This window comes from Heloderma suspectum, chromosome 16 (assembly GCF_057233095.1).
Source record: "Heloderma suspectum isolate Gila_16-S chromosome 16, 16-S_ref, whole genome shotgun sequence".
NCBI lineage: Eukaryota > Metazoa > Chordata > Lepidosauria > Squamata > Helodermatidae > Heloderma > Heloderma suspectum.
The window spans coordinates 8667822-8693080 of NC_139473.1; the positions used below are offsets into that span (position 1 = coordinate 8667822).

General features: G+C 47.0%; 1 protein-coding gene across 3 annotated transcripts in view; it reads right to left on the reverse strand.

The window, feature by feature from the left end:
* Positions 1 to 2826: 2826 nt before the first annotated feature.
* The window catches only part of HNF1B (HNF1 homeobox B), a 77523-nt gene continuing 55090 nt past the window's right edge, over positions 2827 to 25259 (reverse strand). For 2 of the 3 annotated variants that reach the window (XM_084823313.1, XM_084823312.1), the window contains exons 6-9: positions 22370 to 22502; positions 19090 to 19281; positions 11390 to 11508; positions 2827 to 5648 (exon numbers count right to left, since the gene is read on the reverse strand). In XM_084823313.1, the coding sequence (XP_084679439.1) occupies positions 5628 to 5648; positions 11390 to 11508; positions 19090 to 19281; positions 22370 to 22502 (465 nt within the window). In that variant the 3' untranslated portion in view covers positions 2827 to 5627. Of the gene's footprint in view, positions 5649 to 11389; positions 11509 to 19073; positions 19282 to 22369; positions 22503 to 25259 lie in introns of all 3 variants that reach the window. The other variant, XM_084823314.1, reaches the window with a different exon arrangement.

Consider the following 25259-nt stretch of genomic DNA (forward strand, 5'->3'; position numbering starts at 1 on the left):
GCTCCCAGAACAGCTTACCTAGATTAATATTAAGAACGTCCCTGCCCTCAGGTTTACAATCTAAAAGAAACGACACAAAAGAAGAAGGAACTGGGAGGGAGGAGGAAAAAAGCAAAAACTCAGCTCCAGTTCTTAGTTTCAAACTTCTTCTTGGTGAAAAAACTCAGGCACCAGTTCTTAGTTTCAAACTTCTCCTTGGTGTTCTTTCTAGGAAGGAAGGGCAAAAGAAGCTCCCTGCAGTTGTTCTTTCTCTGGCCAATGTATGAGGCTAGTTTGGTTTCCCCCTGGCATGACATTTACCCTGGGAGTCGAGGAGGTGCAGTCTCCAAATGGACCTTGGTTCTCTGGCTGTCGGATGAGTCCAGAGTCTGCAGTCCCCGGGAACCGCCGGTTGGAGCAGAATGTCCTTTCTGGCAGGGCGGGGCGAAGCGAGCCCCGGCAGTTGCTCCCTCCCTGGCTGTTGCTTGGGGCTAGGCTGGTCAATTTAATTTAATTTTATTTCATTTTACCCTCTCGTTTATCATTAGGGTAGAGGGTTGGGTAATAACCCTAAATGTAAATGATGGCTTTTTGTTTGGCAAGCTCCCCAAAGCCATGCCGCTGCAAGCATCAACATGGAGTTATCCAGAGCCATCTCGTGTTGTTAGGTGAAATTGTCATCCAGAGGAAATGCCCTTATAAAGCATTTTTTTCTAAAACCATAAAATAATTACCCTGCCTCATAAAAAACCTCTGTTGATCATGAAACGGCCTTTGTCACGGAATCTGCGTTAGAAGAAGAATGGCTGAGTGGAGCCCTGTACCACCCTTCTTGAACCCAGTGCCCTCCAGAAGTCTTGGACTGCAACTTACATCATCCTCAGCCAGAATGGCCAGCGGTTGTTGTGATGGGAATTGTAGTCCGGCACATCTGGAGGATGCCGCGTTGGGAAAAGCTGCCTTATATGCTGTCTTGTCTGCCTGGGAGGAAATGTGGGGTATAAGTGTAAGAAATGAATTATCTTGGCATGTGTACAGGCCTGGCACCACAACCTGGTATCTTAGGGCAGCTGCTAGGGTCCCCAAACCCCAGCCGGACCCACTCTGGACACCTACCTTAAAAATAAAAAAAACCCTAGGGTAGCCATATGTCCTACTTTAGAGAGGACCATCCTCTATTTGAAGGCATCCTCTATTTAAGGGCTTTCAAGTCCTAGTCCAGTTTCAAGATAAAGAATAAATAAATAAAAAGGGAGAGGAGAGGGCTTGAACGTGGACCACCAACAGCTCGCAGACGGAGCAGGAACACAGGTCACCTGGTCAGTCTTCCTCACTATAATCCCAGGGCATCGCCTGAAGGCACATGGGGCGGCCACCTTGCTGAAGCTCAGCAGGTCTGGGTCTGGTCGGTGCTTGGAGGGGAGACCACCTGGGAACCATTTGGAGCCACCTTGAGTTCCATGATGGAAGAAAGGTGGGATATAAATGTAATAAATAAAAATAAATAAATAAATATGGTGAGATGTATTGTATTTCTATTTAAATAATAGTAATTATTTCCAAATGTGCATCTATACATATAAATTAGAACATGCACATCTTATGCAAAACGGCACCCTCTTTTAATGGTGGTGCCTTTTCCTCATTTTTCAGTGACTCATAAGTGGCTGCCCTCTTCTAACAGGATCATGTCCGTGGCCATGTTTGTTCAAACAAGGCCCCAGAAGTCGACTCAGCTCCATTCGGGAACCAGCATGACCACTGTAAGCCCCCAAGGACCCCCACACACACCCTAGATGGTGCTCAGCCCACCATTTTAAAAAGGGGGCATCAATCCTAGAGTTGGCCCTGCATTATCTGAGTGTATTATATGTACAGATGCAAGCCCTGTTTGCTTAGCACTGGCATTAAAGTGACAACAGATTTAATTAAGTACCACCCAGAGCTATTTTGCGTTGTTAGGAGCAGCAGTTGGGACTGTGATGGGACCAGCAGCCCTTCGGGGAAGCACACAATGGCAGAATTCCACAGTGCTCACATGGAAGTCTGAATCCATTGTTCAGTTATTTCACTGAGCTGCCATTTTTTTTTGTTTTTTAACCAGGTTGTGCCCCTCTCCTTTAACACTAGCTTGATCTGCAGACATGAACAAGCAATCCTGTTTCCCTCCATGCAGGGAAAACCTACACCTCCTGATAGTTATAGGTCGAGCGGCTGACAAGGCACAAGAGCAGGCCACACCAGTTGTTTCTGGTCAGGTGGCGACCTCATATCTACACTACACATTTAGATTAGTTTTATATAATTCCATTGCCAGACCTCCCCCTTCTCCTGGCTCCGACTGCCAGACAAGAATTCTGAAAAATGTAATTTGATGAGGATGCTGAGGATCAACTTGTGCATTACAGGAAATGCATGGCAGCCACACAAGAGAAGCAGTGTAGTGTAGTAGCTAGAGTGCCAAATCAGGGCAAACCCACGTTCTAATTTGCCCTCCACAACCATGAAGCTTGCTGGGTGAACTTGGCCATCGCTAACCTGGTTTGCACGTAAAAGCTCCAAGAGTTCACAACCCAACAACAAACCATAGGTTCTCTTCCTGGGTTGTTCGTGGTTAACAACCCATAGTCAAACCATGGCGCAGGGTTTGCACATAACAACCACCCATGGTTCAATGATAAATCATGTTCAGGGTTGTTGTTAGGTGTTGATCAGACCATACAGGGTTGTTGTGAAGATAAAATGGAGGTGGGAGGTGGGAGGCACAGAGTGGTGCAGCGAGGGCTAGAGTTTAGAGCTAAAGTGCAGGGCCTCAAAGCCAAAATGACCACCCAGAGAGTGGCAGGTGCAGAAACAAACTCCATTTTATTCCTGCCGTCATGACGGTGCTATGATTTAAGCAAGTTTAAAATGCAAAACTGCACACGTGCTCAGTGTGTGTGGGGGGGTTATATCGGGGTTGGCAAGCAGGCGTATCAGGAATGTAGAAGCAGTTTGGAAGCATGGAATGGCAGTTGGAGGGAGTGGGGGGACAAACGTTAGTTGTTTGCTTCACAAATGAAGTAATACAGATGGCCATTGAAAGACACCCCCCCCCCCCGTAATAAAACCATTAAGTCCAAGATCTAAAATGACCTGGTGAGGAACAAGGAAACCAGGTGTGTTGCCTTTTGGAGGAAGGCAAGGATAAAAATGAAATAAATCCAAATGAATAGACGGAAGTCATAATCCAAAGGATCTGGAGGGCACTGACTCGGGGAAAGCTGATGTAGACACAAGTCCAGGGTTGGGGGAATAACCATTCCATGCCCCTCCAAGCCTACACCCCCTTCTCTGAGGATTGGAGATCCTTCAAGGGATGGCCCACCAACTTTGGAGTCAAGTCCCTGCTGGATGTGCTCCCTGTACCCAAGGTTGCAAGACAGGGCAGAGCTCCTGCCCCTTTAATTGCTGTGCAGAAGAGGGCATTTGAGCTTGCTGGACAAACTACACCCACTGAAATTCCCTCTTCTGCACAACTATTAAAGGTGCAGCAGTCCTGTCCTCTTTTGCAACTGGTCACCCTCAGAGGCTCTGGAGCGAGAGAAGTGCCTCATGCAATGGGGCTCAGTCCCATCTCGGGAGTCTCAACAGCCAGGAGTGGACTGGATATCAGGATCTGGTGCCTTGCACCTCTGCAGGTTGCAGTGGTGATCTAGGGTTAACTAGCTCATCCTCTGGGCTTCTCCACACAGAGGCTTTTTATCCCTCCATTTTACCAGGACTTCTGCTTCCAGATTCTTCGCAGGATTAAGATTGGCTCTTTACATGCGCTTCCCTTTCCCCCATCACCTTTCCCCCCTTATCTGCAAGTTCTATATGTGTCATTATGCAGCCACTAGATGGCGTTGTTGATATAGCCCCACTTCCTCTTTACATAGACAAATTCAAACTGATTCAACCCGCTTCTTTTTATTAGCTCATGATTTCCGTTTCAAATTAAGCCGTGGAAATGGTCGGAAACCACAGGAGAGTTGCTGGAGGTTGACGACATCATGTAAAGGACCCGCAAATTTCTGTGAGTGACCAATCTCAATTGCAGGATAACAGCCCCATGTGGAGAAGCCCTCTGTCTCTGAGTCCAAGGCAGGGGTCGTGACAGCCCCCTTCACAGAACTACAGCACCCCCGGGGAGATGGAGCAACTACTCAGCTCATACGTCTATAGTAGCAATAAACTCAAAGCTTAGACTAGCCATTCACCCATTGTGAAGTAGCGCTTGGATTAGGGGGAGTGGGGAAGGCCTGCCTGCCTGCCTTTTGGAATACCGCTCTTAACTACGTTTACAAGGCTACAGTCAGGGGTAGCGTGATTTGGCTAAAATTAGAAGAGATCGGGGGGCTGATAGATCTTATTAAGCACCCCTACCTTATTTCCAATACTTTGAACACTGCTTCCTGTCCTCACTTTTGACAGTTGGCCCAGAGCCTGTGCTGGCTGCACTGGTTTTGACAGCCCTTGGGCAAGACACCCTCCCTCAGTGAGTCCACCTCCTCACGGCCATGGTCACCAGCTGCCCTTGCTCCCCCTCCTCTTCCTCATCATGGCTCCCACTTGCTGGCTTGATAGGCAGAGAGCCAGGGAGCAAGCAGGCTGTGGCACCTCTGCTCCCCTTCTCACTACCACCGTTGTCGGGGCCAGAGCAAGAGGCAGGTGAGCAAGCAGGTTGCAGTGGTCAAGAGGAAGAGCAAGTCCAGGGGGCTCTGGTCAGTGGGCCCCTGCTGGGGTGTGGGCCCTTGGCAAGTGCCCGACCACACCTACCTTTGATGCCACTGTGGAAAGGCACTGACACTTTCCACACCCCCCCCATCTAAAACACATCATACAAAATGCCGCTAAATTATCATCCTTCGCCAAGGTTTTTTTTTCCTCTAGTGTTCATCAAAAACAACAACCAAGGAACATTGCAAATTAAATCTTGTCCTTACAAAACAAAACAAAAGAGAAATAATAGATCTTGTGACGCTATGTACAGGTGTGGAACATTGCACTTAATTTCTTATACATCCATTGGACATTAACTTCCTTTAATATAAATCTCTGTGGATAGACCATGGGGAAGGGAAAGAGAGGAGCCAAGAAATGGAGTTCCTCTATATACAGTTCAGTCGGCTCAGTTCAACGGCACAGGGGAATCCTCCTTTGCAACCTGAAGTAACAGCTCCAAACTCTCCCTCCAGTCCACTTTGGCAGAGGAATGTAACTTTATAAATATGATTGATCATCAACTTTGCACTCTCTCCACGCTCCTTCTCAGTTCAGTATCCATTTTGTTCTTGTGTCTCTTGCAAGAAAGGAATGCCCTTGGGAAGGAAAATACTTCTGAAATCCTTAAGATGAGAAGTCTTGGAAAATACTGTGGGGAAAACCCTGTCTTTGGGGACCGGGGCCACGCGGCTGCGATTTTTGATCCCGTTACCACAGGTCACCCAAAGGTGTTGTTTTGAAACTCCCTGCCCTCTCTCCAGATTGAGTGGGCTGGAAAAGCAGTCCGAGCTTTGCTATGGCAACTCTCTGGGCCCCAAGACTCTTTCGTCGGTCACTGGCAGGATGATGTGGACAAAAATCAATTCCGGTTGCTAGATGCAAAGGAAGTGAAGTGTGGAGCATCACCAAGCTTGAAGTGGACACTAGAAAAAGAGAGATGCAGAGGTTATAAGTCATCCATTAAACGTTACCTTGGGGAGAAGCAGAAGCATTATGGGGAGTGGGAAAGAAATCGCATTTCCTGACACTTGAGGAAACAGGATTTCTCCGTGAAATTTTCAAGGCATTTCCAAATGGCTTTTGTCAATGAGGCTGAAGTTGATTACCAGTTCCCAGTTCTTTATGTGAAAGTTTGAAACGGAGCAGTGCATGGTTGGTCTCAATAAGGAACTGAGGTGCATATGCCCTTAGTGCAAACCTTATTCTGGGTTGTGCATGAGCATATCCACTTACTGAGGCTCTTTATTGTGCAGCTGTATTTTGAATTTATGAATAAAGAACCGGGAATTCGTAGCAACGAACATCCCTCTCGTCTTTAGTGGTGGGAACTGGAGATGCTCGGAGTTGCTGTGCTGAATAGACTTGTTCTTAGGGATATATGGGAAACGGCTGACTGCTGGTGATTATCCCAATCAGCTTTCTTTCAAGGTAGACTGAGTTTTCTTCGCCGCCACTGAAGCCCCCGCTAGGCTCCCCAGCAAGGCTGAGCAAGTAGCATCTTGCTGAATTTTGATTAAGGGAACGCTTCCTGAATTTCGGCGGGCTTGTTTCAACAGGCAAGCATCAAAGTCAACTGGAGGGCAAGATGGAATAATCAATCAAGGGCAAAGTTAGGGTTGAGCGCGTGGCAGATGAATCGATAGAGCCTCTCGAAGGAAATGGTCTTCCCCAGGAGCACCGACGCGCCTGGTTGCTTGACTAATGGCGATTGGGAGGCAAGCTGTTTCCCTGACTGGTTACAAAGGCTGGGAACCCAACGGGAGTGGCGGGCCTCGAAAACAGCCCCTTTGCCTTCAAATACAGGGAGATCAATGTTGCTCAGGCCTGATACTCTCCCCACCAGTGGAGACTTAATTCCCAGATAACTCAATTACACAGGATGGTGTGAAAACCCAAGCAGAATGTGAAGAATTCCACAAGGAGCTCGCCAGACCAGGTGCACAGGCCACAAAGTGGCAAATGAGGTTCAAGGAAAGTGAGTGGGCCCAGGGCCCAAATCCAGCCCACCTTGGGTCCCAATCCAGCCTTCCAGGGTCCCCCAGATAGCCACACCGCTTTCCCCGGCCCCACCCACTTCCACCAACTGGTGATCACTCAGTGGTTTCCTGGCTTTTGCGTAGTTCCCACCAAGACCACCACCATTCTTAGGGCTTCTCCACACAAGGCTGAAATCTCGCACCCTTACCGGAGCTTCTGCTTCTGGATTCTGTACGGGATTAAGATCGACTCCTTTACACATTTTTTTTTCCTCGGGGTTATTTTCTTTCTGGGCAAGTTCCACAATGGAACCAGTTACCTAGGGAGGTGGTGGGTTCTCCCACACTGGAGGCATTCAAGATGAAACTGGATAGCCATCTGTCAGGGATGCTTTGACTTGGATTCCTGCATTGAGTAGGGGGTTAGACTCGATGGTCTTATAGGCCCCTTCCAACCCTACTATTCTATGATTCTCTATGGTTCATTATACAGCCACTAGATGGGGATGTGGTATAGCTTCAATATAGCGGGAAATTCACTGGAAATGTATCGTGCTTCAAAGCACAGTAAAATCTCTTATTGCATTGTCCCCATTAAGAATAATGTCGCTATAATGGCCAGAAAGCATGGGAGGGGCCCTGGAGGTTGACAGCGTCATGTAAAGGATCCACAAAAAACCATGAATGACCAATCACGAGCGCACAATAAAAGCCTCGTGCAAAAATGCCCTAAAAGGTTGAAATAGGCTGTTGTTTTGGCCCTGTGCTTTTTGCCTTTAGCCCCACCCACCTCTGGAATGTGGCCCCCAAGAGCTTCTCTGGAATGGAATTCAGCCCTTGGGCTGAAAGAGGTTCAACAGCCCTGGTGTAAAGTAATGCTGGAGTTAAACATTTTAAAAAAACATGCACACTGATTTTACATAGATGTTGATGGGACCTGAACTGTCTGTAACAGACCAAAGGCCCATCTAGTCTAGAGTCTTTTCCCAAGAGTAGCCAGCCAGCTCCTTTCAAGAAGACAATAGCCCCCTTCACTGGTGTTCAGAAATAGACTGCTTCTGAACCTGGAGGCTCCATGTATAGCTTATAAATATTGACAGACCTCTCTCCTGCTCCATGAATTCGTCTCATTCATTCCCTTTTAAAGCTGCCCAAGCTGAGAGCCATTACCAGGGCTGGAATCAAGAGTAAGCTTGGTTGGGCACCTGCCAAGGGCCCATACCCCAGCAGGGGCCCACTGACAAGAGCCCCCTGGACTTGGTCTTCCCCCTCAGCCTTGCAACCAGCTTGTTCCCCTGCCTCTCGCTCTGGCCCAGACAACAGAGTTGGTGAGAAGGAGGAGCAGGAGATGCCACGGCCTGCTTGCCCGCTGGCTCTCTGCCTGTCACGCAAGCAAGCGGCAGCCATGATGAGGAAAAGGAGGTGAGGCAAGAGCAGCTGGTGACAATGGTGGTGCAAAGGAAGTCTTCCCGAGGGAGGGAGCCCATTGAGGGTGTCTTGCCCAAGAGCCCTCAAAAACCTGGATCCGGCCCTGGCCCTCACCACATCTTTTAGCAGCAAATTCCCTAGGCTGATTATTCACCGTGCAAAGGGCTTTCTTTTATCTGCGTTGAATTTACTGCTAGTTTACTGCCCTCAAAGCCAATAATGCAAGAGACAACAAGCAGCTGGAAGCTGGAAATAAAAGCCCAGCAGGTAGGCAATTGGGTGAGAAGGACATGGACTGATGCCTCCATCTCCACAGCCATGAACTTGAGTCACCTCGGTTAAATTACTCTCTCTCGGCCTCAGGTCCCCATCTGTAAAATGGGCACAATGGAGACCTCTGTCTTTCTATTGCGGAGACAAGCAATAATAACCAGAAGGCAGGAGGGAGAGCGTGGCGTGATGTAAGTCACGGGGCAGGAGAGGAGGCAGAGAAGTTCACAGCTCAGGTCTCTCTGTAGCAATGCTCGAATGATAGGGGGAGAAGTTAAGGAGGCCCTACATTAAATGCTCAAGCCTCACCCTCTGACTTCACCCCAATTTTAGCCAAATTATGCCCCTTGTAGTTACAGGAGAGCATCACAAAAGATGGAGATGACAAGGATACACCGCCCCCCGTAAGTCAAGCTACGCAGGTTCCCAAAGGACTACTAAGCTCATCCTCATTTAGAGGCAGCACCAAGAATGCCAATCATAAAGTTGCCACCAACATTTAACCTCAAGTGAAATATTAAGTGGATTTGGGGGTTCTTTCTCAGACACGCCATCTAGAAGAGGAGCCAAAAGTATCTTTTCACAAGACTAGCAAAATGTTTTGGGGGATGTGTGTCCCTAGGCTGTTATTGCTGGAGACTGGGTGAGGTTCGGCAATGATTTGTCTTTTGTCTCAAACGAAAATGATTGGATGAATCTTGAAAGAAATTGGAGCTTTGATAAGGAGCAACATTTCTCAAGGGGGGTTCACACAGATCTCATTGAATGCGAGTGGCTACGGTCACTAGGCTGTCCAGAAGATTGTGCTAGTCTATTAGAACTAGCAGCAGTCAACATAGGGCTTCTTCACACAGAGGTTTTATCCTGCTATTGAGATTGCTCCCTCACGGAAGTGTGCGGGGCCTTTTAGATGACATTGTGAAACTCCAGGGCGTCTCCTGCACTAAGTGACCTTGATTCCATTGTTTAAAAGATCGGAGATAATGAGCTATGAAATTACTGCGCTTGAGTTTCTTCCGTGCAAAAGGAAAAGCCACAATCAGAGGAGCGAGACCTATCTCAAGGAGCGCCTCCAGCAACATCAGACAAGCCGCTCAACAAGATCGGCCTCGGATGGCCTTCTCTCTGTCCCATCAGCCAGGACAGCTAGGCTGGTGAGGACGAGGGAGAGGGCCTTCTCTGTGGTGGCCCCCACTCTGTGGAACTCCCTCCAGAGGGAACTCTGCCATGCTCCCTCTTTAATGAGCTTCCGCCAACAAGCATTGAAAACTTGGTTGTTCAGGCAGGCATTTGGGGTGGGTTAGGGTATTTTTAGACAATGTTTTAATGTGTAATTGTAGTGTTTTAAATTGCATTGTTGTACATCGCGCAGAGTGGCTAGGTGACGGACCAGATAGGTGATTAAGAAATTTAATAAATAAATAAAAATGAAACATATGGAAGGCTCAGATAAGGAGGAAAAGGAGGGGGAAAGGGGGGTGAAGGAAGCGTAAAGGGAGTCCATTGTGATCCTGCATTTAAAGCAGAAGCAGCAGAAAGCCCCGTTTTAAGTGTGAGATGCTCATAGTGACTTAGCAGGGTGGGGTCAGGCACATGGATTTGATGAATCTGACACTCATGCAAGCCCAACTAGAAGCACCCACAGACTTCTCATCAGCTCTGCAAGCTCTGAGCACACTCCAGGAAATGTTGGTCCTCGTTGGAAATCCAAACTCTCATTCCAAACATTCTTGAACCCACCCCATTACTATTTTTTTTGGCACACCGAGGTGTGTTTTTTTTAAGTGCAGAAGCTTATCTGTTGAGAAGTTCAAGGTTTTCTCTCCTACCTATCTACTAATCGATAGAGGCCACATATTTCTCACACTCTGCAAAGCTGCCTTTGAAATAGGCGTGCACACACACGCGCGCACACACAGACACAAAGTAAGAAAAGAAGCCCTTTTGTCTGCTCTGGAATAATTTTTCATCGCGAAAAGCATCATGGCAGGTTTACAGCAAAAAGGAACCCTCTTTTTTTCTTCCTTCCTTTCAGGTTGATATAGCTCAGAACTTCCATAAAGTGGGCAGGTTTAAGGGCCAGGTTGTCCTCACCCAACTTTTCCAGTATTTGGCTTCATACTGGCTTCCCTCCTCACTTATTGCTGCAAAATGTACAATGGTTTGTTTGAGACACATCTCCCACCCCCACCCCTCCACCCCAAGATCCACTTTTCCTGGGAAGTCTAGCTGAACCCTTCAGTCCTTCTTTCCCTTAATGCAAGGCAACTTTCTGCTTAGCATGAGAGCTTGTACTATTTGCTTTGCCCCATGTCCATCAAGTTCCACCCCTGCAGCTCTCCCCCTGGCCCAACAAGTGTCATCCATTGGCCTTGCTAGGAACCATTAGGCCCTGCCTCATCCTACTAAGCACAACCCCTTAGCTCCCAGGCCCCGCCTCCTGCGCCTCAGGCGACCTTAGCAAGCCTAGAGGTACACCAGCGTTCTCCATCATTTAGGCCAGAGCCACCCTTGTGTGTGAACTGGCAGAACTCCAGCTCACATCAGGCTATGTTTCGAAGCTGTAACTTAATTTGGCGCATGTGTGGGCAACCCGTACCCCACGGGCCTCATGCGGCCCTCAGCCACTCTCTGAGCAGCCTGCGGAACCCGCCCACTATTCCCCGCAACACAGCTGATCAGCCTCTCTTCTCTCCCCAACCCCAGCTATCCTGATCAAGACTGCTGGGGAGCGGGGGGCAAAATTGAAGCCTCTTCCCTCCCTGCCCCCAGCAATCTGGATCAAGGTCACTGTTTCTCTGCAGCAGTCCTGAAGCTGAATGTGTGTGTGTGCTCTGGCTCCAGTCACCAGCAGCCCCGGCCACTTTTGCACTCCCCCAAAGGTTTCTGCCGTGGCCAATGTAGCCCCCTCACCCCACGAGAAGGCTGCTCACCCCATGAAAAGGCTGCCCACCCCTGATTCCCTTAGCAAGACTTGACTCCTCATTTACCTGTTTACTGGAAGACATATTGGTTAAGGAACTGATGCTGCTGGTATCCGTGACTACCATGGCCGAAGGGAACCGGGATGTGTGGGAATACTGAGGGAGTTCCTGCTTGTGCGCATACACTGTGGAGGGAAACAAAACAGCCATTCTGTAGCGCAAGGCTGAGAGAAAGACTGACAGTCATCTGAGAGCACAGCCATAAACTGTCCCTGTGCAGGAAGCCTCCCTCCACACATTTCAAAGCCAGATCGTTGTTTCTAGAACCTTCTTGGGTGAAACCAACAACTCCTTTGAACTTTGGCGTGTGTAATCAGAATAAGGGTTGAACTACACGTTACATTAATTGCCCAATGTGTAGCTGAGCCTTTTGTTTCTAGAACCTGCTTGGGTGAAACCAACAACTCCTTTGAACTCCGGCATGTATAATCAGAATAAGGGTTGAACTACATGTTAACAATAATTGCCCAATGTGTAGCTGAGCCTTTTTGTTCCTTGAGAGTAAGTCTGTGCAGCCCCAGTTTGGACTGAGGTCAATGGAGGCTTTCCCCCACTTCTTTTTAATCCTTGCGTGGGGGTGGGGGTCCAGGAAGCAAACGGATGGGGGGAAGGTTTAATCCTTCCCTCCCGTTGCATGCTGGTCTTGATCCAAATTGAGGCTGAGCACATTTATTCTCAAGTAAAACAGAGAGAGAGAGAGAGAGAGAGAGAGAATATTTATTTATTTATTTATTTATTTATTTATTTATTTCATTTCTATACCACCCAATAGCCGAAGTTCTCTGGGCGGTTCAGCTCTCATAGGCTCAGCTACATGCTATACAAGTAATGTAATATGTGGCTTGACCCCAACACCGAAAAAATGGGACTGGTAGCATCCACGTTTGATCAAGATACGCTAGAAAGCAGGTCAGCCCATTTTCCTGAATGAGTTCTCCTTCCCTCAAATCATTCCTCAAACCAGTCTTTGATTTAGTTTTCATGTAGCGACAACCCAGAGCAGGAGTTAAATATGGGTTGTCATTGAATCATGTCACTGTTCATATAGAATTGTGGGTTGTCATTATGTGCAAACCCTGCCCTATGGTTGAACAACGCAGCATTCACAACCCAACAAGAAAGCATGGGTTCTCTTCCTGGGTTGTTTGTGGTTAACAACCCATAGTTAAACCATAGTGCAGGGTTCGTATGTAAAGACAACCCACAATTCAACAATCCGTACTCAACCTGTACTTTGGTTGTCAAGCCTTTGTCTTAAACCCAGTTCAGTGGGACTTATTCCCAAGTAAGTATGTATAGGATCGTAGTCTTATTCCCAACAGAAACAAAACCTAATTATCATTTTTATCCCATCCTTCCTCCAAGTAACTCAGGGTAGTGTATATAGTGTCTCCCCACCTCTTATCCTTGCAACAAACCTGTAATGTAGGTTGGGCTGAGAAATAGTGACTGGCCCCAGTGTCACTCAGTAAGTTTTCAAGCTGAGTGAGGATTTGAACCTAAGTCTCCTTGGTTTCAGTGCAGCAGTCTAACCCAGCCTTCCCCAACCTGAGTGTCTCCAGATGCTTTGGATTACAACTCCCATCAGCCCTAGCAAGCATTGTCAATGGTCTGGGATGATGGGGGATGGTGGCCCAAAACATCTGGAGGAATCCAGTTTGGAAAAAAGGCTCCTGAATGTGTAGCTCTGTTTGCTCATATCCATTCCCCTGTTTTTCTCTGTCTTTCCTCCCATGTTCCCTTCCCTCTATTGTCTCCCCTGTCTGTTTCAACTGTAAGCTCCTTGGGGCAGCAATTTGTCCTTGTTTGCTGACATTACTCCATAAAGTGCCAGGTATAGTCATGATGTTATATTAATAATAATAGTTTCCAGTAATTAGGAGGACTGCGTAGCTCTTTGCCCCTTCTCCAGAAGCAATCATGAAAAACTGTAAAAACAGCAGAATGATCTATGCAATGTTAGCTCAATCAAGCTATTTGGCTTAAATTACATAAGATATATAGGTTGCAGAATTCAGTTGCATTTCTGAGTTTGGGCTATGTTACAGCAGAATTTTGTCCCCCCCTTAAAAACAGGGGTGCAAAATCTCAGGGGTCCGAATCTGTTCCGCAAATGCTCACGCCCCCTTCCCCTGGCTCCAGACCCTTTCACCTGACCACCACTCGTTTGGTAGTTTCCTGGCTTTTGTGCAGTTCTTTCCCCATTCTAAAAGGCTGAAATGCCTCTCCTAAAGCTGGCAGTAAGAACTTTAAGCAAAAAATATGCTGGTATATTTTGGCCCCTCCCGCTTTGCATTTGGCCCTGCCCACCACCGGAATGCGGCCTCCGAGAGATTCTCCAAAATGGAATTCAGCCTTGGGCTGAAAGACATTCAACACCCCAGCTTTAAAAGTACATCACTCTGAATTTAGCCCCCAGATGCATGCTTAGTTGCTCCGTCAGACATATTAGCAGTTTCCATATTTCAGGCTCTTCCTTCATGCCAATACTAGCACCAAGGGTGCAAATCTCCAGGTGCTTAAAACATTCAGCCCGGGACCCTGGTGTATGGCGTTGCGGGGCAGGGGACTCTCAGACCAGGACATCCAGCAGCCATGCTCAGCAAAACTAGTGCTCTACTTCCCGCTCTGCTAGCACTCTTGGTCCTCAGAAGGCCAGATGGACTAGGCCTTCCGGGAAAAGGCTGCAGCTCCAGCCTAAATTGAATCGGCTGATTCTCCAAAACAACGAGGACATGCAAAGCCCTACGCAGCTCTTGCAGCCAAGCCAGCTCATCAGTCTGAGCAACTTGTCTGAAATCGGAGTAGTCTGCTTATTTGCCTGCTTCCTCTTCCTGAATGCTGGACTGGGACCCCTGCTTGCTTTCTGGCCCCTCCAGTCCTCCACTGCTGCCCTACAGCCCAACTTTCTTCCTGGCTCTGGTTCTACATTTGCCTATGGGCCTTTGCTTGGTCTTGGTGTCTGTGGCCGTGTCTACTGGTCCAGTCTCAAAGCTAGCCCAAGACCTGACAGAGGACAAGAACGTGGTTTCTCCTACCATGTGTGAGGAACAAGCCTGCAACCCCCAATCCTTACTTGCTCAGCTCTTAACCACATGCAGCAGCTGCTTACTGGAGGAAGGGCTCCCAGTTCAGAGACTAGTACTTCCTGGGAGGTTTGAACCCCAGGGCAGCTATCAAGGGACTTGCAGATGAAAACAAAGATAGCTCAGAGTATGTTCGCAGAGCTATAAGCCTCCATTTATATTTACGTGTGGCTGTAGCATAGCAGGGAATCAAATGCTGGTATATCATCTTTCCGGTATGTCATCCATCCATTCTGCCACCACCTTCTCCTGGGGACCCGAAAGGAAGCCTTCCGCCACACAACCCTGCTCAAAATTCGCAGCCATCTTTGGAGGCCGTCTTCCGTGTCTCCCTGCCATCCGTAACCAGACCCCGGCCTGTTCTCACTGACCAGAGTTTAAACAAACCACTGTCTCCAAAGTTTGGATGTCCCACTGAACTATGGTTTGTTCAAAATCTAAAGCGATCCATGGCAACGAAAGAGGAGAAGGGAGGGGGAGCGCGGCAGCCCGAGGTTTTTGCAGGCTCATTCATGGAGCACAGAGGTGGGCAACAAGTGGCCCTCTAGGAACATAGGAAGCTGCTTTAGACTGACTCAGACCACTGGTCAATCTAGCCAAGTATGGCTGGCAGCAGCTCTCTAGGGATTCAGGCAGAACTTTTTCCAGAACCTAAGAGATCGTTACCTTGTCGTGGTGCTGGAGCTTGAGCACCTCAATGACGTCATGAGCTAAACCGTGAAGGGACACCCAAGACGGGAAGGTCATGGCGGAGAGGTCAGACTAAATACGATCCCTGGGGAAGGAAACGGCAACCCACCCCAGTATTCTTGCCATGAAAACTAAATGGATCAGTACAACCAGAGATATGTTGGTGTACCATCGGAAGATGGGACTCCCAGGTCGGAAGATGGTCAAAATGCTACTGGGGAGGAACAGTGGATAAGTTCAACTAGCCCCAGATGTGATGACGCAGCTAGCTCAAAGCCGGAAGGACGGCTAGCAGCCGATGGTGCTGGTGGTGAACGACAAATCCGATGTTCTAAAGATCAACACACCACAGGAACCTGGAATGTAAGATCTATGAGATCTATGAGCCAGGGCAAATTGGATGTGGTTATTGGGGAGATGTCAAGATTAAATATAGACATTTTGGGTGTCAGTGAACTGAAATGGCCTGGAATGGGCCACTTCACATCAAATGACCACCAGATCTACTACTGTGGACAAGAGGACCACAGAAGAAATGGAGTAGCCTTCATAATTAATAATAAAGTGGCTAAAGCAGTGCTTGGATACAATCCAAAAAATGACAGAATGATCTCAATTCGAGTTCAGGGTAAGCCATTTAACATCACAGTGATCCAAATATATGCCCCAACCACAGATGCTGAAGAAGCAGAAGGAGATCAGTTCTATGAGGATCTGCAGCACCTACTGGATAGTACGCCAAACAAAGATGTTATTTTCATTACAGGAGACTGGAATGCTAAGGTGGGTGGTCAAACGACACCTGGAATTACAGGCAAGCATGGTCTGGGAGAACAAAGTGAAGCAGGACATAGGCTGATAGAATTTTGCCAAGACAACTCACTGTGCATAACAAACACTTTCTTCCAACAACCTAAGAGATGACTTTATACATGGACTTCACCAGACGGTCGACACCGAAATCAGATTGACTACATCCTTTGTAGCCAAAGGTGGCAGACATCTATGCAGTCGGTAAAAACAAGACCTGGAGCTGATTGTAGTTCAGATCACAAACTTCTTATTGCACAATTTAGAATCAGACTAAAGAGAATAGGGAAGACCCACAGATCAGTTAGATATGAGCTCACGAATATTCCTCATGAATATGCAGTGGAGGTGAAGAATAGATTTAAGGGACTAGATTTAGTAGACAGGGTCCCGGAAGAACTATGGACAGAAGTTCGCAACATTGTTCAGGAGGCGGCAACAAAAAACGTCCCAAAGAAAAAGAAAATCAAGAAGGCAAGATGGCTGTCTGCTGAGACACTGGAAGCAGCCCAAGAAAGAAGGAAAGCAAAAGGCAACAGTGATAGGGGGAGATATGCCCAATTAAATGCAAAATTCCAGAGGTTAGTCAGAAGAGATAAGGAATTATTTTTAAACAAGCAATGTGCAGGTGGAAGAAGATAATAGAATAGGAAGGACAAGAGACCTCTTCCAGAAAATTAGAAACATCGGAGGTAAATTCCAGGCAAAAATGGTTATGATCAAAAACAAAGATGGCAAGGACCTAACAGAAGCAGAAGAGATCAAGAAAAGGTGGCAAGAATATACAGAAGATCTGTATAGGAAGGATAATAATATCGGGGATAGATTTGACGGTGTGGTTAGTGAGCTAGAGCCAGACATCCTGAAGAGTGAAGTTGAATGGGCCTTAAGAAGCATTGCTAATAACAAGGCAGCAGGAGATGACGGTATCCCAGCTGAACTGTTTAAAATCTTGCAAGATGATGCTGTCAAGGTGATGCATGCCATATGCCAGCAAATTTGGAAAACACAAGAATGGCCAACAGATTGGAAAAGATCAACTTATATCCCCATACCAAAAAAGGGAAGCACCAAAGAATGTTCAAACTATCGAACGGTGGCACTTATTTCACATGCCAGTAAGGTAATGCTCAAGATCTTGCAAGGTAGACTCCAGCAATTCATGGAACGAGAATTGCCAGATGTGGAAGCTGGGTTTAGAAAAGGCAGAGGAACTAGAGACCAAATTGCCAATATCTGCTGGATAATGGAGAAAGCCAGGGAGTTTCAGAAAAACATCTATTTCTGTTTTATTGACTATTCTAAAGCCTTTGACTGTGTGGATCATCACAAATTGTGGCAAGTTCTTAGTGGTATGGGGATACCAAGTCATCTTGTCTGCCTCCTGAGGAATCTGTATAACAACCAAGTAGCAACGGTAAGAACAGACCACGGAACAACGGAGTGGTTTAAGATTGGGAAAGGAGTACGGCAGGGTTGTATACTCTCACCCTACCTATTCAACCTGTATGCAGAACACATCATGCGACGTGCTGGGCTTGATGAAGCCAAGGCTGGAGTTAAAATCGCTGGAAGAAACGTTAACAATCTCAGATATGCAGATGATACCACTTTGATGGCTGAAAGTGAGGAGGAGCTGAGGAACCTCATGATGAAGGTGAAAGAAGAAAGTGCAAAAGCTGGGTTGCGGTTAAACCTTAAAAAAACCAAGATTATGGCAACCAGCTTGATTGAGAACTGGCAAATAGAGGGAGAAAACGTGGAGGCAGTGACAGACTTTGTCTTTCTAGGTGCAAAGATTACTGCAGATGCTGACTGCAGCCAGGAAATCAGAAGACGTTTACTTCTTGGGAGGAGAGCAATGACAAATCTTGATAAAATAGTGAAGAGCAGAGACATCACACTGACAACAAAGGTCTGCATAGTGAAAGCAATGGTATTCCCCGTAGTAACCGATGGCTGCGAGAGCTGGACCATACGGAAAGCTGAGCGAAGGAAAATAGATGCTTTTGAACTGTGGTGCTGGAGGAAAATTCTGAGAGTGCCTTGGACTGCAAGAAGATCAAACCAGTCCATACTCCAGGAAATAAAGCCAGACTGCTCACTTGAGGGAATGATATTAAAGGCAAAACTGAAGTACTTTGGCCACATCATGAGAAGACAGGATACCCTGGAGAAGATGCTGATGCTAGGGAAAGTGGAAGGCAAAAGGAAGAGGGGCCGACCAAGGGCAAGGTGGATGGATGATATTCTGGAGGTGACGGACTCGACCTTGGGGGAGCTGGGGGTGGCGACGGCTGACAGGAAGCTCTGGCGTGGGCTGGTCCATGAAGTCACGAAGAGTCGGAAGTGACTGACCGAATAAACAACAAAGACCTTCTGCAAAGAAGGTGCTCCACCAGTAAACTATGGCCCCTTCTGTCTAGATGTTTTAGCCTACAACTCCCATCATCCCTCGCTACTGGCTACACTGTCTAGAGCTGAGGAGAAAAAGGTAAAGGTGTCCCCAACCAGTCATGTCCGACTCTAGGGTGTGGTGCTCATCTCCATTTCTAAGCCGAAGAGCCAGCGCTGTCCGAAGACGCTTCCGTGGTCGTGTGGCCGGCATGACTGAACACCGAGGTGCACGGAATGCTGTTACCTTTCCCGCCGAAGCAGTGCCTATTTATCTACTTGCAATTTCTTGCTTTCGAACTGCTAGGTTGGCAGGAGCTGGGACTGAAGACGGGAGCTCACTCCGTCACGCAGCACTCGGGTCTCGAACTGCTGTCCTGCCGACCTTCCGGTCTGCAGTTCAGCGTCTTAACCACTAAGCCACCGCAGCCCCTGAGGAGAACTGTCAGCCAAAAAATCTGGAGGCCCGCAAGATGTAATGAGAAACTGTGGTTTCCTGCTATGTCAGAACCAAGCCAACATCTGTAGAACCCGGATATCAGAAAAGTCGTCTCTTGCATGAAAGCGGTGATTGTCAGACTGTTCTGGAGAACCGGGAACTGAAGGGGAGAGCCAGCATGTGGCCGCTGTTCTGGCCCCTGCTCCAACCACCCCGCCCAGCAACACACACAACGAAGCACCTAAGTCCCGCTGTTCCCCATAGCAAATACCTGACAAGATCCTTACTGTGTGAATTCTGCAGCTGCGTCACCGTGGCCATGAACGGCTGCTGCGCCATGGGGTTGGGCGACTGCTGCATGATGGGCTGCTGGTGAGGGCTGTGCAGCTGCTGGGAGAACTGGACCGGCTGGAGAGCTGCCAGGCTGCTGGCGACGCTGTTGATGACGGGGACGCTCTGCGCTTGGGAACTGTTTAAGCCTGAGAGAGAAAGACGAGGAGGAACACAATTGGAGGCTTTCAGGGGTGGCAAGCGTAAGGCTGAAAGGCTGGAGGGGCTGTCATGGATTCTGTTAAGAGACTGTAAGAGTGGATCTTAACATGTTTGTTTGTACTGAAGCCACGTTATATTTTAATACATGTTCCCTTTTGAACAGACATTAAGGGCTTCTCCACACAGGGCTTTTATCCTGCAATTGAGATTGGTTACTCATGGAAGTTTGCGGGTCCTTTACATGACAGCATCAACCTCCAGGGCACCGCGTTAAATGACCTTCATCCCATTTTTAAAAGATCAGAGATAATAATCATGATTTCCTCATGAAAAGAGGAAACCCCGCACTAAGGGGAGCTAGATCACCCTGCCATCTAGTGGCTGTATAATGAAACGTATAGAACACACAGATAAGGGGGAAGTCGGGGGGGGAGCACGTGTAAAGGGAGCCTGTCATGATCCTGCAGTTAAAATGGAAGCAGAAAGACCCGGTGAAGTTGCAGGGTTTTAGCCTAGTGTAAAAATGCTCCAAGAGCACAATCCTATGTATATTTCGATAGAAAAAGTCCTACAATGCCCAGCATGCATGCTGGGAGTTGTAGGACTTTTTTCCTGACTAAACATGCAGAGGACTGTGCCGTTAATATTTCTGATATTTTAAAAAGAAAATCAGATTTCAATTTTTTAAAAATCTGATTTTTAATATCAGAGAGAGAGAGGTGAGAGGGAAAGCAAAGCCATTCCACCAGCCCTGTTGAAAGACTTATTTATTTATTACATTTCGGTTTTTTAAAAAAAAAATTAAATTATTTTTCCATTAAACAGATAACCAAAACTTTTAACAACACTTTAAAGTATAACAGCTCATGATACTGTATAAAGATCCACATTCAGTCTTGCAGTGCCCAAGTGACATTAGATAGGAAGAGTTGCACAAGGTATATATTCAACTCTGAAGACATTAAGTCTGTACAAAATGATCTCTGTGTGAGTGAAGGTCTGAAGTCATTTTCTTTTTCTGAACAAAAGTCAAAAATGGAAACCATATCTTTATGAAATTGTCTTGATTGGTCAAGCCCCCTAATCCATCTACTGTGATGAGTGAGCTTCTTCTATAGTGCCACTTGCCAAATTTTGGTATATTTAGGAAGCAACCCTATGCAAATTTAAACAGAAAAAAAGCCCACAACTCCCAGCATGCCCCAGCCAGCTGTGCTGGCTGGGGCATACTGGGAGTTGTAGGCTTTTTTTTAATCTAAAGTTGCATAGGATTGCACTCTTAGTACATTTCCAGTCTGTCCAATAACTAATGTTCTCTGGGCAGATTACAACCAGTTACAAAACTAAAATGCCATTTTAAAAGGAGGTGGTGGGCTCTCCCACACTGGAGGCATTCAAGACGAGGCTGGACAGCCATCTGTCAGGGATGCTGTGACTTGGATTCCTGCACTGAGCAGGGGAGTTGGACTCGATGGCCTTGAGGGCCCCTTCCAGCCCTACTATTCTATGATTCTAAACACAGTTTAAAATCCAAAAACTATACAAATATTTAAAAGAATAAAATACAATATAATGCAAAACAATAAACAGCACAGTAATCTATAAAGCAGGCATAATAATCTAGAATGACTACTACTACTACCAGTAAGCTAGTCTCCTTAATATTTTCATCTTCCCACCGCATCCCTCTTTCTTTGTGTCTCGTATCTTTTCAGACTGAAAGCATATGGCTAGGCAGGGACGGTCTTATTTTACTGATTACATGCAAGCTGCTCCGAGATAAAATGCTTTACATAAATACATATCCGTTTTTATTTGCCCTGCCCTCCACACCTCTCTCTTGCCTCTGGGTTCAGGCTCGGCATATCAGCTAAAAATAAAAATGAGACTGGGAGGGGCTGTAAGGCGGAAATGGCTAACCACAGGAGGATTTGCATCAAAGGGGGAGGGGGTGGTAGTGGGCTAATGAAAGTATGGGCCCTGAGAGGTGCATATAAGCAGCTGCAGCCTAGCCAGCTTCATCAGTGTGATCAGGATGAGCTCTGAGATCGGTTACACCTGTACTATCCACCTCCCATCCTTCGATCTACTGACCCCTGCCTCCCAGGAGGAGAATGACGACCACAAGCTGGACCTCTGCTGGGGACGCAACTCTCAGCTCCGGCCAACCAGTCATTTCTCCTGAAGAGACTTTCCTTGGAGTACCTGTATCCGCTGAACTGTGGCGGTTGGGTAACTGGCTGCACAATGCGTTGCGGAAGCATTACGCGAAAACGCTAGCGCAACCACGCTTGTGCACCCATAACCTTAGTTGGATTCTTCTCTTGCGCATAGTTCAGAACCTAGTTTCTGCTAGCGCAACGTCACTTGAGCTAATGGAATGACACAGTTGGATACTGCCCTAGGGCAGCAAAATAAAGCATCAGTGGAGGCTACGTGCCTATAATCTTCTTTGCCCCACAATGCCAATGGGCCCTGAAATTGTGAAAGATTTCTGTAAAAATGAAAGACAAAAGAGACCCCTGCTACCCAATGCCTGGTAAGCTTACACTGAGGGTAGAACTGGGGTGATGTGTGGGGCAGCAAGATAGTGCTGCCCCCCCCCCGAATGCCTTGCCCTCTCAGACCTGATGCTGGTTCCGTCTCAGTTGATGATAGGGTGGGAGGAGGTAATCCCTCCACCTTTCTTACTTCAAATGCCTCTTCAAAACCCATTGTTTCTATGAAGCCTTTGGCCTAACCCTTTAGTCGCCATTTGCTTCTCCTTCCTCAGTTTCCCGTGTTCAGCTTAATTTGCGCAAATCTGCACTTTTGCTAATGCACATCAGCGCTAATGTTCACTTGCGCTGATGCACATTAGCACTAATGCGCACTTGCGCTAATGCGCGCTTGCGTAAGTGGAACGAAATTCTTGTACATCCCTAAAAAAATCTGATTCTGTCAATGAGCAAACGACGGAACAAAAGATGCCTGTCAATCCACAAAACACAGACTGATGCAAACTGATGTTGATATATAAATAAATGCATATTAGAAGAAGAATCTAGTCAACCAGCATAACAGAAAAGCACTTACTTTGTGTGATAGCCATGACTCCTGATAATGGCGTCATAATGAGGTTCTGCGACTGTTGTGGATTGTGATGGGAAAAGCTGTGGATATTGGTGAGAGTACTGACTGGGGGGAGCCCACCTCCAGAAACCGTAATCTGCCAAGGAAAGGAAGAATGGAGGACAGTTCAAAGCTGAGGCATGGCATGGGTAGTCAACGGCAGAGCTGCAGTGCCTCATACTGCAGCCGAAAAGCAGAATATATTTTAAATAGATAGAGAAATAGATTGTTCCAGCACCATTTTTAGGAATGTGACTTGTTCTACCCAAAGCCCTTTAGCTACCCTTAGAATTCCTACAGAGGTTTGGTCTGAACTGGGCCTTCCCAATTTGCCTCAGATTTGGTTTTAGGTGAAAAACCAGTATCATTTCAGAGACATGAGATCTCCCCACCAACCTTGAGCGATTTTGCTAATCTTATCTCTAAATCCTTTTTCACTTCCCTCCAAACGCCTACAGATGTTTCACCTGAGAAAGAAAGGTCCTCCCAAAATTTGTCTCACATTGCACTTCAAGGGGTTGGGGGGAAATCCCCTTGGCAACGTTATTTCTAGAGTGCCGTGTGACCCTGGCCAAGGTAGTTAGAAAACGACTTTCTGGATGGAAAGCCAGGCTCTCTCAGAAGAGAACTATGCATCCCCAGCCAAGGGAGAGAGAGAGACTATAAAAATCACCCAGTGTGACATGAGTCAGTCGAGCTAGGCCAAGAAAAATAACCCCACAGGATGAATTTCTAGAATATTCTCACACTTCTGCCACTGAGGGCTGGCAGGGCCCAGACGAAGAGGGGGAATAGGTATAACTCTAGCAGCATCTAGGAACCCAGTACGAAAGAGCCCAAAGCGGTGTGTGTGTGTGGGGAAAAATAAACACCTCAGATTAAACCGTGGATGTTTGACATAGACTACTTCTTGGCAAGTGTGTTCGCGGCAACTGTTTTCAAGATGGCCGTCATGACTCTCGTTGGCAAGCTCCACCCGTCCGGCCCTGTGGCATCGTCACCTGTTCTCAGGTGCACATTGGCCAAGTTATGGGCCTCACTGAGAGCACATCAAGTACTCCTCTTTGGCTACACACCGAAGGGAAGATAGGTGGTGGCAGGCAAGCTCTCTTTGAGGGAAGCTTGTCCACCATTAGTGATTTTTTTGAAGATTGGCATCATCCTGACTCCCTTTTCTACTGGGCAGCTGCCATTTTAGTTGCCCATAATGTCCTGCAGCAGCACAACATCGCTGTGAGGCATTGTGGGGGAATTACAGTGGCGGCTGACTCATGTTCATCAGGACATTGCTGACAACATCGTCCTTCTTCTCCGTCAGCAGGTCTGCCCACTTGCCCCTGTGACTGGGTGGAAATAAACAGGGGAAGACGAGGCACCTGTCGATATAGGAGCCCACACAGACATGGGGGACCCCACACCAACATGAGGGCCCATTAGAGGGACTCATGGCAATGGCTCACTCAAACCTGGAGCCTGCACTGCTCAAGGTTCTTACTGAGGAACGTCAGATAAGCTTCTCCAAGGTTCACCATAGGGTGACAGTGTGTCCTCTCTTACAGCAGGAGTGGGCAACGTGTGGCCCTCCAGATGTTCTGGCCTACAATTCCCATGATCCCTCACCACCGGCTATGCTGGCTAGGGCTGATGGGAGTTGTAGGCCAAAACATCTGGAGGGTCACAAGTTGACCCCCCCCACCCTGTTTTAGAGGGCTGCCAGAGGACTGTCCTCTATTTGAAGGGCTGTTGGGTCCAATTCTAATTTAAAAATAAAGAACTGTAAGAACTGTTCACCATCCAGAGTTAGCACCTGAACAGGTGAGCACTCACATCACCTGGGCACAGTCTTCTGCACTATGGTGGGATGTACTGTTTTTCCATTTAAATTTTAATAATTGTGTCTAAGTTTGCATTGATATGTATAAATTAGCATATGCAATTTTTAAAATGCAAACCGTCCTCTTTTGTCCTCTTTTTTGGTGATGCATTTCCTCTTTTTTGCCATTTCAGAAAGGGCCACCCTAGTGCCCCAGAATACACACTGAATGCCACTAATGTATCCAGCCCTTGTGCTGAACATAAACTATGAAAAGAATCCAAAGTTACTTCAAAGCATGACACAATTCCTTATATTCTTACCCTGAGGAAAGAGACATTCCTCAAGGCCAGTTGGCCTCAGCCAGGCATGCGTGTGAAACAAAAATACGCCATTTACAAATGCCCATATAACGTGCCAGCATATCTTGGAAAAGTGATTAGGACAGAAAAATATGAATTAATAAGGACAGGGGAGCTGAGTCACCTGACCAGGAAAGAATTTGACCCCATGGTAACAAACAAAAGCTGCCAATGTACTCCCCAGAATTATGGCCCCGAGTGCAGAGTCATAAAAGACCGTGCCTGGAGAGACCAGACTAACACATGCCTAGAATTCAAACATCGGAATAATTCCTAGGCAAATTCCAATGCAAATTCTGATGATTATTATTTTAACCTGCCCAGGGCTAGGAGACAGATTTTAAAATTTATGTTGCGTTTCGCTACTTTTACAGTGCCAAACAAGGCATGTTTCCTCAGAAGTAAGCCCCACTGAATTCAAAGGGATTTTATCTTCTCCCCTACGTCCCAGTCCGCCACCGAACAAGCTGTGTTGTTTTATTGTTGGATTTTTTAAAAAATGTTTTTAGTTCAAAGTTGTTTTTAGTTATATGTTGTTTGTATATATTGCCCGTATGTCTTTATGTAAATGGTTTTTAAACTTTGCATATTGTATTTTAATGTTTTAACTTTTGTAAGCTGCCCAGAGAGCTTTGGCTATGGGGCGGTATAGACATATAATTCATCATTAGATGAATGT